Below are 13,890 nucleotides of genomic sequence, written 5' to 3' on the forward strand. Positions count from 1 at the left end.
TATATGCCATATTCACAGACCCAAGTGCATCAGTATGGACCGCTCCACAATATGGGTTGACTTGCCTGCCTCCAGCAGTATATATCCCTGATTTTATTTGTTTTTCTTGGCAATGTGTAAAACTCTGAAGCATGGAACCTGTAGCCACTTGCATAGTCTTAGAAGGATTGTTTTGTGATCGTGCTGTTTGTCTTTTGCTTTGAGGACTTAAGAACTGAGATAAAAGCTTTTGCATCTCTGAATGAACACGTTGATGTTTGTTTCAATCATGTACTTTGGTAAGTGAATATATAGATAGGTAGTGGCTTTACAGAAATATTCAAGGTGTGTTCATGGGTTTATCTCTCTTTAATGTCCTGCATTCTTTAAGCTGTTGATGAGTGATTTTGTCAGTTTGCTCAGTTTCTGAGGTTTGTTGTCTAACTATAATCCTCTAATCACTTTTTATCAGCTCCTTTAAGCTTGAACATATTCAAACATTTGCAAACATCTAATGGTTGGAGGTTACTTTCAGGGATTTTATAGTTCATTATTTATCATTTACATGCCCACCAATATGCCCCCCCCACCCCCACCACCACAAGAATGTTCAATCGGACATGGTTAATGCTTTCTGCAGTGAGAGCATCTGCCTGGCTGCTCCACTCAACTGATTCCAGCTGCAACCTTTGTTCTTGCTTTATCATAGATGTCAACGAGAGATCCAACAAGCTGCTCCCATGAACCTCCTCTAGAAACACTGACTCTTTTATAGTCCACATTATGATGAGGGGTGTGTGTGTGTGTGTGTGTGTGTGTGTGTGTGTGCGTGTGTGTGTGTGTGTGTTTGTGTGTGTGTGTGTGTGTGTGATTGAAAGAACCAGGGGCAGGTGGTGGGTTAGAATATGAAGGTGAAGAATACACTCAAACACGCATTTTTTAAGTCCCTTGCCATGACCGTACCAATATGCAAAATGTACTGTCCATATTAAATTCATTTACACACATGCATACTTTATAGTACTATGCTTTATTCATTCAATTTAAAACATCGATTTTTCTTTCTTTTTTTGTCTTTTCATTTGTACAGGTCAGAGTGGTCTGGGTAAATCCACACTAATGAACACACTTTTTAAATCTAAAGTGAGTCGCAGATCTGTGATGACAACTGAGGAAGAACGAATTCCCAAGACCATTGAAATCAAGTCCATCAGTCATGGTAAAAAGGCCTGATGAACTAAAACTAAAACGGATAAGCAGAAGTCTTATTTTAACAATTCTGACTTTCTCATAAGTTTGGTTATCTACAGTGCACATTCACCTCTTCAAACTCATTTTGTATACAGAGATTGAGGAAAAAGGAGTGAGAATGAAGCTGACCGTCATCGATACACCAGGCTTTGGAGACCAGATAAACAATGAGAACTGGTAAGTATCTCCTTATTTATCAATCAGTACTGATACCTGCTATGAAAAACATATCAATGTATATAACATGGACTATAAGTAACTTAAGACTAACTGCTATTGAACTATTTCATAGTTTACCTGGTGGTCGTGCTCATGTGTTTTCTGGTGTCTCTCTGATCTGTTTGCAGCTGGCAGCCCATCATGACGTTCATTAATGCACAATACGAACAGTATTTACAGGAAGAGATCAACATCGACAGGAAGAAGAGGATTCCAGACTCACGAGTCCACTGCTGCATATACTTTATTCCTCCTACTGGACACTGGTGAGACACACACACACACACACACAACCAAGCAAAGTTGCTTTTGTTATTGTTACATTATGTTTCTTTAGACGGGAGGGCCTATATCTGTATATATCTTTGGGTGAATCCATACTATATACTGCTGCTCACCGCACTCAGGTGTGAAGTCATGGTGAAGAATCGTTAATCTTGTTATTTAAGTTTTATAGGTTTTAGCTCGATGTAGTGTTTTCTTTTTTTTAATTTGTTGTAAAAGTTGTATGTTTCAAGTCATAATCTGTCTGATTAGTCTTCTCTTCAGTGAAGTTTCTTCCATTTATACAATAGTTTACAACTATTTCTTCCAGTATATACAACTTGTTTTGGAATATAAAAGTAACTCTATATAACCTTTTTATTTTGCTCAACAAACTTGCTACACAAGATATGAAAGTTCTACAGTGCATCACTGTTATGGAATGTTAACACTCAGCTTAACTTGAACCGCAAGTTTATTTAACTCGTATCCACACGTTGTTATGATTTGCTTTGGGTGATCCAATCTAAGAGTTCAACGTTAAATGCAGGTATATAAGGGGCACAAAACACCAACATTTGAAGGCATCCGAAAATGCATTGGACCACATAGTAATGCAAAATACTAATCTAATATACTAAATATTAATGCATTCTGGACTGGTGAACAGTAAAGGACCACCTACTCACAATCACTGCGCTAAAAGTTTTAAACTTTTATGTGCTGTTTTGTGCACCTTTATTTGCATTTGGAAGATTTAGTTAATACAGGTATGTGATCTGTATATTTGAGAAAAATGGTGCGCAAAAGTTTTCATTGTTTTTTTAGTAAAAATTATAAAATGAAATTGGAGACCCTTCACAATCTGATCAGAAGTTGTTACATGAAACACGTTTACTACATGGCATAAACACTCTTGTGATCGGATCACTGAGATGGATCTTCACTGTGTGTGGAACCACTTTGTGTGTGTTTGACAGGGCTAGAAGAAAAATAACATTGTGTGGTCCTGCAAGTGGTTTGCTGTCTTGTTTTCTAGGTATATGTGTATGTGTGTAGTGTCTGCACAGGAGAGAGGAGGGCTTGGGCGGTTAAGTCTTTTAAAGAGGGCATTTCCCTCTATGAGTATGTGTTGGTGTACACACTGTTATTAGATACTGTCTCACAGCTGCTGCGTGCTTGTGAGATATCTGAACAGCTGCTCATCTTGCCACATGTCATATAAGTCGCACACAGACTTCAGTGCCTGTGTTTGAAAATGTGTCCAGGAAACAGCTCCGTTCACCTCAAGAACATGAGCGGAAGTATGGGTGGAGCTAGAGGGGCAATGGGCCTAGCAGAAATCTGATCGGCCCCTTCTTTTCTCCTGTCTTGGAAAATTATTGGTTATAGTAAGCCAAAAGGATTTTTCCAAACAAAACTTTGGATGTTCAATTGTAGTGCCATCAGACAATCAGTATTCATGGACATATTATTCACTACGAACATGACATTTACTACTAACTGGATATTGCAGAGCGGGATTTGTACAGCTATTGTTAATATATACACTATGAGGTTATAAATTACAAGATCATACTATCATTCATATGTCACATGAAATTCATTTAGCATCTCTGCATATTTTGGCAGCGCCAACTGTCTTAACTGTTACTTATGCATTTTTCAGAGAATTCCAGGAAGTACTTGAACTTATGGCAGCAATTGAGTATTTTAAATGACGTGTTACTAAGGCTTTTAAGCAATTTAACACACACACACACACACATAGTGCTACACAACATATATCTGTACGTTTTTCAGTTAGTTATTATGCCATAATTCCACAATGAGGAAGTACTATGTTTAAAATTGCATCCCTGAATAATGTTGTGTAATAGCAGTGGGATGTCTTTGCATGTAATATTACAGATATTTATTTATGTTGTCAAGTGCCTTCAGGGTTTGAGCATCAGACATCAAGACCACAATTCACTGTCAGCATTTGGCTCTTTGGCTCGTCACTTTTAAATCATCATGTTTTCAGAAAAGCAGAAACCAACTATAAACTCTGTAGTTGTTAATCAAATCCCAGAATCAGCTGTCAGCACTGGCTGCAAATTTGCTATGAGTTTCATTTTTGGGCATTTCACACAGATCATTTGAGACCTTGTGGAGACTTTTATAATCTCATTAGTGGAAGTTGTACTCTGTTGGCTAGCCATTTCCATGTGGTTTATTGGAAAACAGGAAGTGAAATGAGAAGTATCCACCACAGATGGTGACTCCTTCCTCTATGAAAGAATTATGAGACAGATGTGGGTAGGTGCTCGAATATCAAATTGGTATTTTCCCTGCCAGGGCTCATGCAAGTTATGTGCATCTGATAATGCAATAAGTTTCCTTTCAAATATACATGAGGATATCAATTCAATTCAATTCAGTTCAATTCAAAACCTCAATTCTGTTTTGTGGGCTTACACTTTTTAACATCCTGTAATATACTGCATGTGTGAAGGTAATGCTTATATATTTAAAGATTCATGTAATCGTGAATACACTTAATTCCTTAGAGCTTCTCGTGCACGTGTATATTTCGTGTGCTTTAGCACTCAGCGGAATATTCAAAGCCCTCAAGCTCTGCGGTCCTCCCCATGTGATAGTAAGCAAGCCCAGATTGTGACATCGTTTTGTCCTGCGGACTAAGAGGCTCTGTGCATGTTCATTCCAGTTTATTAAAAAGACAAAATGCAGTGTGTCGTGAGTTGAGTGAACCGGATGTTTGGACATTAAAGATGTCAGTGTTTGTTGCTTGTTTGTTTGTGCCTTGTGGTTGTGAATGCAGTACACTCAAATCAACCCAGCATACCCAAATACACATGCCAGCTTGTTATATGTACAAGTTTTTTAGTACAAGTAATGCAAAGTCTCAAGCACAGAAGAAAGTTCAACATATCCTTAAGGGCGTACTTCACCCAAAAATGTATTTTGTCATAATTTACTTACCTTGTGTTGTTCTAAACTCATATGGTTTTCTTTCTACTTTAGACCATTTCTTTTTATTATTGTTATTATTTTATCAAAAAAGCACCACAAAAGTAGTCCATACAAATGAGGTCATATGAGCTTTGTGAGAGAAACAAGTCATTAAATATGTGCTATTGTGAAAATATGTGCTATTGTGTGATTTTGTGATTTTGAATCGGGGACATCATGATTGTTACAAGACAAACAAGAACCAATAATGTACAATATTTAGATATGAAAACATGAATGAGATTTCAGAATTGCAGCAATATGCTGCTTATTGTGCTTTTTGGTTTTTGTCATTTTTGAGCTAGACAGTCCCAGTCACCATTCACTTCCGCTTTGTGGAAAAGAGCAGCGCCAACTTGTTCCACATAAAATCAGATTGATATAAGGGTGAATACATTTTCCCCCCACTTCTTAAACTTTTAACCATCTGTAGTAAATTCTTCACATCGGTAGTTTGTCAGTCTTTTGATACCTTGTTATTTATTTGTGCTGCTCTTACAGTATTAGAATGGGATACTTGAGGTTAAACTACTTTTACACTCTATTACTTTAACTGTTTTAAATAAAGATTAAACATTAGACCGACTGAATAGACATTACACAATGATCTCCAATTTGTCCATTTTGAGTCTGATTGCTTTGCTTTGTTTTCTTCCTTGTTTTAGTTTGCGGCCAATTGACATTGAGTTTATGAGACACCTAAGTAAAGTGGTGAACATCGTTCCTGTTATCGCCAAAGCAGACACACTGACCCTGGAGGAGAGAGACTTCTTCAAAAAGAAGGTGTGTTCCACAGAAAGTATATAATGGACCTCTTCCAACTGTATGATAAGAGGTTTTATTACATCTTTAAAATTCCTTACCTTGTAAATTGCTGGTGAGGGTCTTTCCCCTCTTGTCTATATCATTCACCCGGGTCATAAAATGAATTTATCTGGGAGCATCTGGCATGTTTCCATTAATTTGAGGACATTTTGCCTCACTCATCCAAGAAGCTACACCAGTTGTATAATGATGGATTTTTTTTTTTTAAAGCATTTAACCTCATTACAAACTGTCATCACACAATGTCTGTGAGAACCTCTGTGGGTAAATATCTGTGGGAATCACTTTCCTGATGGTGTGAATTGGTGCAAAACTCTTCCCCCCTGAGCATGTCTTGTTGGCATGTTGAGTAATGGACTACACTTGGGCATGTGCATAATCATGCAACACTGTTCCAGTCCTAGATGCTGATTATTTGGTACAGTGTTCTAGCATTTTGAAATACATTATATCATTTTTAATATTATTATTAAATTCACATGCCCACTTAAATGGCATCTCTTCTCTTATGAGTATTGCAACTAGACAAAGTTGTAATGCATGCACAGCTGGTTCAACCACCTTCATTTGCCAATGACATGTTTGACATAAAAACTTTTTAAATAAAATATGTGGCACATGCCTAACACCCTTCAGCATTTGACTATATTCGCAATATACCATATTATTGCTTAATTACAGTATTAGTTGTTTTATATCCTATAATAATCTAGCATTGTTTTCTCCATTTAAATGGGCTCACTATAACCACCCATAATTTGTAGAACTGATGTGTGGAAAATATCTTCAATCATGCTTGGACATTCTTAATTATGGAGGAAAAGCCCTAGAACCTAGATCTTGAGTATTTTTGGGTTCTTTTTTTGGGTTCAGGGGCCGGTGAGGCATTTTGTGTTTTGTTTGACCTCAACTTTAACTGTAACTCGGCAGAACTTCAAAGGCTGGTAGAGGCGGTTTACAGGACAGATCCAGCAGTGGGCAGCTGGAGTTGGTACAGCATATGGAGGTTTGCCATAAAACCAGCACAAACATGTGAACTGATGACTTACTCTTTGGTGTACAGAAATAATAGGGTATCCAAAAGTAAGAGGAGATCTTGAGGACTGCATGTATCTAGCTGTTTAGTATGTTAATTTAAAGTGAAGTGATTGGCTACTGATTGAAGTGATTAAATTAGTATTATTACTTCATGTTTTTTTTTCAATGAACATGTCGGCCTATGCTCTTGTAGTAGGTGAAGGCAACTTTATCCTTCACATACTTCACCTCACATGACGTCTGTTGGTTTTGCCTTTGTAAAAGATGCCAGAGGAAACTCAGTGGGCGTCCACGCTACCGTTTCCTCCTAACATTTGCTTCACCTGCCAAACGGAACAAACTGTAGGCTCCAGAAGCTCTTCAGGCTTTTACGCAACTGTTATGTTTGGCTGTGTGGTCAGCGCACAATCCTTAGATCCTTTCCCTCCACCCCACGCGGCCTTTGACCTGACAGGAGAGTGGGATGACTCTATTTTCAACCTTGAGAACATTGATGTGGACTTCCTGAATTTGTCTGGTTTATTTGCTTTAATGTTCAGCTCAGGACATCAAGCACATGGAAGCAGAGATTCAAAACATACACCAGCTCAGAGTGTATTCTGTGAAGGGTGTAGTTTTGATTCTTCGTCATTCATTAAAGGCTCCCGCAGGCTGAAAGCTCTCTCACTGTGTTCTTTTCATTATGCTCCCAATGGCCTGTTTAAATCTTCACTGCCAGAGGTCTGAATTCATGTGGGTTACGATTATTCAGTTTGACATCTGAAAAGCGACGGCGTGGTGACCCTTAATATACAGTAGAGAATGCGTTACTAAAGGAAAAGTTCACCCAGAAAATGAAAAGAATTATGTCACCTTTCTACTCTTCTTTATGTTGTTCCAAACCCGTATGACTTTCTTTCTTCTGTGGAACACAAATGGAGAAAACATGCATTACTGGCTGCTCATTTCCTTATAATGAAATTAAAGGGGGAGTTGCAAAATGACCAAACAAATAAATAAATAAATAAAATAACCACACCATGAAAGTGTCATAAGAGTTGCATAAGGTCATGCAAGTGTTAACTAGCACTGGTAACTAAAACTATTTAAAAAAAAATGTTTGAAAAAAAAAAAAAAAAAAAAAAAAAAGGACTACAATTAAATGTAAAAAACCTTAAGGAGCTACTTACTAAGGAAAATTAGAAATGCTGCTTTGGCAGCTAACTGAAATAAAGTAAATTGAAGTACTAAAATGACAAAAACTTGAGTTTATTTTCTTATAAAACACATTTCTGTGACAACAAGTTCACCCACAATAATAAATCCAAATATTACAAAATAAAAAAGAACTACATAAAAGACCAAAATTTAGTTCAGTTAAACTAAAACTAAAATAAATATAGAAATGAAAGCTAAATAATATTTAATAATATAAACTATAATAATATAAGCTAAGACATATATATATATATATATATATATATATATATATATATATATAACAAGTAAAAGCATGACAAACAACAAAATAAGTAACAAAATAAGTACTAAAACTTAAACTAAACTTAAAGTGAAATCAAAAATATAAAAATAAAAGATAATTCAAAATATTAATAAATACTATAATAGTATATAAATAATTTGAAAATAACATTGGTCCATATGACTACACTATATTCCAAGTGTTCAGAATCCATATGTTTGGACGTTTTGTCATTTGACACAAGTATGGACTACTTGAAACTTGGATCTCTTTCATTATGTGGAAAAGGTCTAAATTATTTGTTTACAAATAGGACTAATTCTTTTCTCAACTTCAAATCACTAAGTCAATAGTTAACAGCTCAAAAGAGGGGAAATTATCAGTGAAAAACTTTGACATTTTTGTACATCACAAAAAGTTACTGTATAGCTTCTGATGATTTGGAATATATTGAGATGAATGGTACATTTTTATGATGCCATTGCATCCTTTTTGAAGCTTGAACTGAACTCACCAAACCCTATTTATTTCATGGAAAAGGGCAGCCGGTACATTCTTTAGCGTTTCTTCTGTGTTCCATGCAGGTTTTCAACAAGAAAATTATGACCAAATTTTCTTTTTCAGGTGATCTATTTCTTTAATTTCATGTTTTTTCTTGAGGCCTTTACTTATTAATGTGTTAATTATTATTATTATTTTTTTTTTTTTTTATGAATTATCCTCTTTTGTTGACTAGATAATTAGCCCTCTTTCTGTATAGGATGCCTCATAAGCCCCTTTCACACAGAGATTCCGGAAAATATGATTGTAATATGATCGAAAAAATGATTTTCCGGAATGAGAGAGTGCGTTCACACACGACTCGTAAAAATCCCGTAAAGACACGTGACATCGATGTGACTTGTAATGTCTCAGCAGCGTCTTAAGTTTGCTTATGAGCTGCGATTTCTCTCTCGAGAAACCAAGCTTGTCCATTTTGTTCTCTGATTCGATCATAAACTTGCTCATTACGTACCGTTTCACAGCTGGCGAACGATCCCGCGCTTCAGCGTCATCACTACGACACGGCATTATTACGGCTTTTGTTCACACAGCGCGCGTTCCGGGACTGAACACGGCAATGTTACTAGGTCCCCAACCCGGCATCGATCCCGGCTTCAATCCCGGGTCGTGTTTGCGTTCACACAGAAGGCACTCTGGCAATTTGCCGGCAATTTCCCGGGTTCAAAGCGCTGTGTGAAAGGGGGTATAAATAACTACATAACCTAATGTTCTGTGCACACGCATGCATGTCCTCCATAGATGAACAAAGAACTAAACAATGATTCATGATTTTTGTTCTGCTGTGTATGTGCAGATAAGAGAGGACTTGCGAGCCAATGAAATCGACATCTATCCTCAAAAGGAGTTTGATGAGGATGCAGAAGACAGAATGATTAATGAGAAGATCAGGGTATGTCCACTTGTCACTTTATATCTTTATCACTTTTATTGGCGTATGCATTGAAAAGAGCTGTCTTGTTTATGACACACTTCATGGAGTAGTCTTTCCATTTCAGCCTGGCTGGGCTGTATATTGTTATTACAAGTGTTGCTTTTGTATATTGAGGGTTTCCATGTGATATGTGTTATAGGAGATGATCCCTTTTGCTGTGGTGGGAAGTGATCAAGAATATCAGGTCAATGGAAAAAGACTTCTGGGCAGGAAAACAAGATGGGGGACAGTAGAAGGTAGTACACACACACACACACACACACACACACACACACACACACACACACACACATTATGTTTTCATGTTTTATGGGGACTTTTCATAGATTTAATGATGTGTATACTGTACAAACTGTATATTCTATCCCCCTACACTAACCCTACCCCTAAACCTAACCATCCCACAAAACTTTATGCATTTTTACAATAAAAAAAAAACACTTTTCTTCAGTCTTACATTTTCTTGCCCAAACTCACATCTGCACATCCTCTCTGGCAGTAAGCTTTGTTCTTGGATTAGTGTCCTGTGTTTCTTTTTTTTATTTAAAAACATTTGGTTGTGTGTGTAAGGAAATTCATGTACTCGTGTCCACATCATCCTACATCACTGTTATTGATTTACTGTATTTAAGCAGATTCTCGAGATTTAAACAGTTAAGCCAAACTTTTAAAGAGCCACATCACAAATGCTCTCTACAGGATATCTTAGACAATATACATTTACACACTAGGGCTAAGTTAATGTATCCGATTATTTTAATGTTTAATGCAATTCATATTTTTATATGTCATTAAAACATTTATTCAAATGGAAAATAAGTGTTCATTCTGTAATGTTTAAAAATGTATATGAAAATGTAATCTAGTTATTGTAGTTTAGCTTTAGAAAATGTTGATTGCATTTAATGCTGTTTTAGAAATGTAGAATCTTTGTAGTTCTAAATCAGAAAGTGTAATAATATAGAACTGAATGAGACATGTTAACTACAAAATATATGACATTAATTGCTGTATAGAATTAAAATAATTGCTAAACAATTTTATTCAGTTTATAGCCCTAATATACACATTTCACATCTGTGTGGTTCTCATTCTTGCTGCCAAGAGCAAATCAAGTTCCTGGACCCGAATCTTAGTTACCGAGAATTCAAACTACTCCTTCACATAGAAAACATTTGATCAATAGTAATTCGAAAAAGCTCTATCTTGCATAGACAAGAGAGTGGTAAAAGTTAATTGATTGAAAGTAGTAACTATCATTAATATGTGAAGAGTGTTGAAAGTGCTGTAAGTGCAGTCTTCTTATTGAAGATGCCTTTGTATGTTATAAATAAGAGTAAAGTGGCATTCACACAAACAGTTATTTGCAGTGACCGGAAGTCATTGATTTACAATGAAAATGTGATTAACAATAGGAGTGCAGATCAGCTCACGTGACCTTTTAGGCATATAGTATTTAGAGAGTCAGTATGTGTGTACGAGTTAAAAATAGAGGACGAAACAGAAGCACAGAATTAATTTCTATATATTCTCTAATTTATCATTCCATGTCTAGTTGCTTTATGTTTGTCTTTCTCACCACATTCTTTTTCTTACATTACCCCATATTGCCATATTTATTTAATATTAATCAGCCCTGCATGTTATTTTTTTAACTACCAAAAATCAACAGAATCCAAAAATGCTCAATTTCCTTAATTAATGGGGTCTTTTAAGAGTCTGTATGCATTCATGCACACACTCACTGTCTCGGTAGTCTATTTTAAATGTGATGTTACTTAGCTGACGGCACCATTGATTTCCATATATATAGTTGTTGTTATTGTTGTTATTATTTAAACAGTTAAGCCAAACTTTTAAAGAGCCTCATCACAAATGCTCTCTACAGGATATCTTAGACAATATACATTTACACACTAGGGCACAGGATATATATATATATATATATATATATATATATATATATATATATATATATATAATATATATAATATAATATATATAATATAATATATATATATATATATACATATATACATATATATATATATATATATATATATATATATATATATATATATATATATATATATATATATAATTAATATATATATATAATTTTTTTTTTTTTCTTTTTTTTTTTTTCTACTGTAAAAGTCAATGGGTTACCAACATTTTTTTAAAAGTGTGATTTTTGGGTCAACTATCCATTTAAAGAAGCATTTTGCTGCTCAAATATGCTTACTCTGGTGTCATCTGTTTTACTGCACTGCTATCTAGTGGCAATAACATGCTAGCACACCTCAAGCACAGTAGCAAATATAGAAACATAGAGTTGCAGATAGACTGTTTATTTAACACGCACCAATGCTAAATTTCTCTTTATTGTAATCATTATGTTCACAACTTGTAATAATCACTTCAATGAGCTCATTGTTTCTGCCTTAAATTAATACATTGTTAGTTAATTGCATGATTTGTAGCATATATGTACTTGGACATAGTCACCTTTGAAAACAGATCACTCTAAAACGGTGTGTATTGTGAAAGGTACTATACAAATAAATGTGAATTGAATTATACAATATGTTATATAAATAATTTGTTAATGGTTTTTCATGACTGAAATACTCTCTAAAACCACACCATCTTCCCTTTTCTAATTGTTTTTGCAGTTGAAAACACCACACACTGCGAGTTTGCCTATTTGCGGGACCTGCTCATCAGGTATTCTACAATTCAACATTTCAGTTCTTGGATAAACAAGACTACAGTTCATTTGTTAATAAATACATTTCAATAGGCTATAAGTGTTTACTCTGTGTCTGTTTTCGCTGTTCTAGAACTCACATGCAGAACATCAAAGATATTGCAAGCAGCATCCATTACGAGATGTACCGCGTACGCAGACTCAATGAGAATAACACACAACCAAACGGGCAGCAAGCAATCCACGCCAATGGCGTACCTGAGCATGAAGTCCTCTCCCATGAGATGTAGATGTTTGTCTGACCATCCATCCATACCTCCATCAGTCCGTCCATCTATCTATTTCTCCTTCTTTCTCTTAATTTTCAACAGTCTCTCCTTTCACTCTGCCTTCATCATTTTGTCATTGTGTCAGCTGACTATTGTTTACCCCAACAAATATTTCTGATCTGTGGAATATGAATCTTTAAGTGTGTAGCAAAATGTGATGTTCTGTAATGAGAATATTATTAAAGACGTGTTACTATGTTTTTTCCCCCTCAATGTTATCATTTATGGTAACTGCTCAGAGCTCAGAAACAATGTCAAAAATCCAACATGCCACTATGCTTAACGTTCTCCAACTTATTCATTACAAAATAACACATTAAAGTGGTTAAATTGCAATTTAATAAACAATACATACATACAAATGTAATGAATACATACTGAATGGCTATTGGGTATAAAAAATGAGGGTGTCTACAGCATAAAAATCCAAATAAATTATGCTTTTTACTATTTGAAAATATAATGGAACAAAGACAAGTGGAAAAGGATCTATAGTATATTACATGACTTCTGACTGTTCATTCACACATTTTTAGAAAAGAGCTTTGATCTTGATTGAAGCATTGTATGAATAACATTTTAGTTGAGTGTAAATATAATTCTGGTTTAGTGTCCCCCTTTGTGTAGTGACTGCCCTGTGTTGTATCTTTACTGGTCTATGAAATTCTAATGTGCTTTGTGCCATGTTTGCATTTGTGTGTGTTTTTAAAGCATAGTTCATTTATTTTGTCATTCTAAATATTGTTGTGCTTTTTAATTGTAAAGGCTTTGACATATGTATGTGAAATTAAATGTTCTTTTTGTTTTAAAGAAAGGCAAACATTTTTTTTTAAGTTGTAAAGAGTTATGTATTTATATACTGCATCATGTTACCCAGATGTAATAGTGTGGCTTTTGTAGGTCAAATGTTCAGATTTCCAGAATTGCACCACAGTGACTCAAACCAGCTGTACTTTTTTTTTTTTTTTTTTTTTGCAACTCTCAGTATTCAGTAAAGCAAGTCCTGAGCCATTCTATTCTCTATCTGTATTCTGTAGTATACATGTGACCATGATTTGTTGATAGATGTGTTTCATGCTTCATGTTTCATGCTTAGTGACCCCCAACAGTTTTAGACACTTAAGCCACACTTAAAAGGTCATCAATGTATTTGCATTATGTACAGTAGCAAAATATCAAAACAAGTGGCATCTCAAGCACACTAATTTATAAGAAATTGATTTTTTGAATGTCTGTCAACTAGAGGGGAGGAGTTTTTATACCTCCACAAAAAAATACCTTGACATCAGGTAAAAGTTTTATT

The 13,890-nt window shown here is 35.2% G+C and overlaps 1 protein-coding gene across 3 annotated transcripts in view; it reads left to right on the forward strand.

Annotated features, from left to right (window-relative positions):
* The window catches only part of septin9b (septin 9b), a 112,284-nt gene extending 98,686 nt beyond the window's left edge, over positions 1-13,598 (forward strand). For all 3 annotated transcript variants that reach the window (XM_084128044.1, XM_084128046.1, XM_084128045.1), the window contains 8 exons: positions 1,070-1,198; positions 1,326-1,407; positions 1,578-1,715; positions 5,394-5,511; positions 9,411-9,506; positions 9,688-9,784; positions 12,224-12,275; positions 12,392-13,598. In XM_084128044.1, coding sequence (XP_083984170.1) covers positions 1,070-1,198; positions 1,326-1,407; positions 1,578-1,715; positions 5,394-5,511; positions 9,411-9,506; positions 9,688-9,784; positions 12,224-12,275; positions 12,392-12,548 — 869 coding nt within the window. In that variant the 3' untranslated portion in view covers positions 12,549-13,598. The remainder of the gene's footprint in view (positions 1-1,069; positions 1,199-1,325; positions 1,408-1,577; positions 1,716-5,393; positions 5,512-9,410; positions 9,507-9,687; positions 9,785-12,223; positions 12,276-12,391) is intronic.
* The last annotated feature ends 292 nt before the right edge of the window (positions 13,599-13,890 follow it).

Source organism: Abramis brama (assembly GCF_963993115.1).
Source record: "Abramis brama genome assembly, chromosome: 11".
In the NCBI taxonomy this organism is placed as follows: domain Eukaryota; kingdom Metazoa; phylum Chordata; class Actinopteri; order Cypriniformes; family Leuciscidae; genus Abramis; species Abramis brama.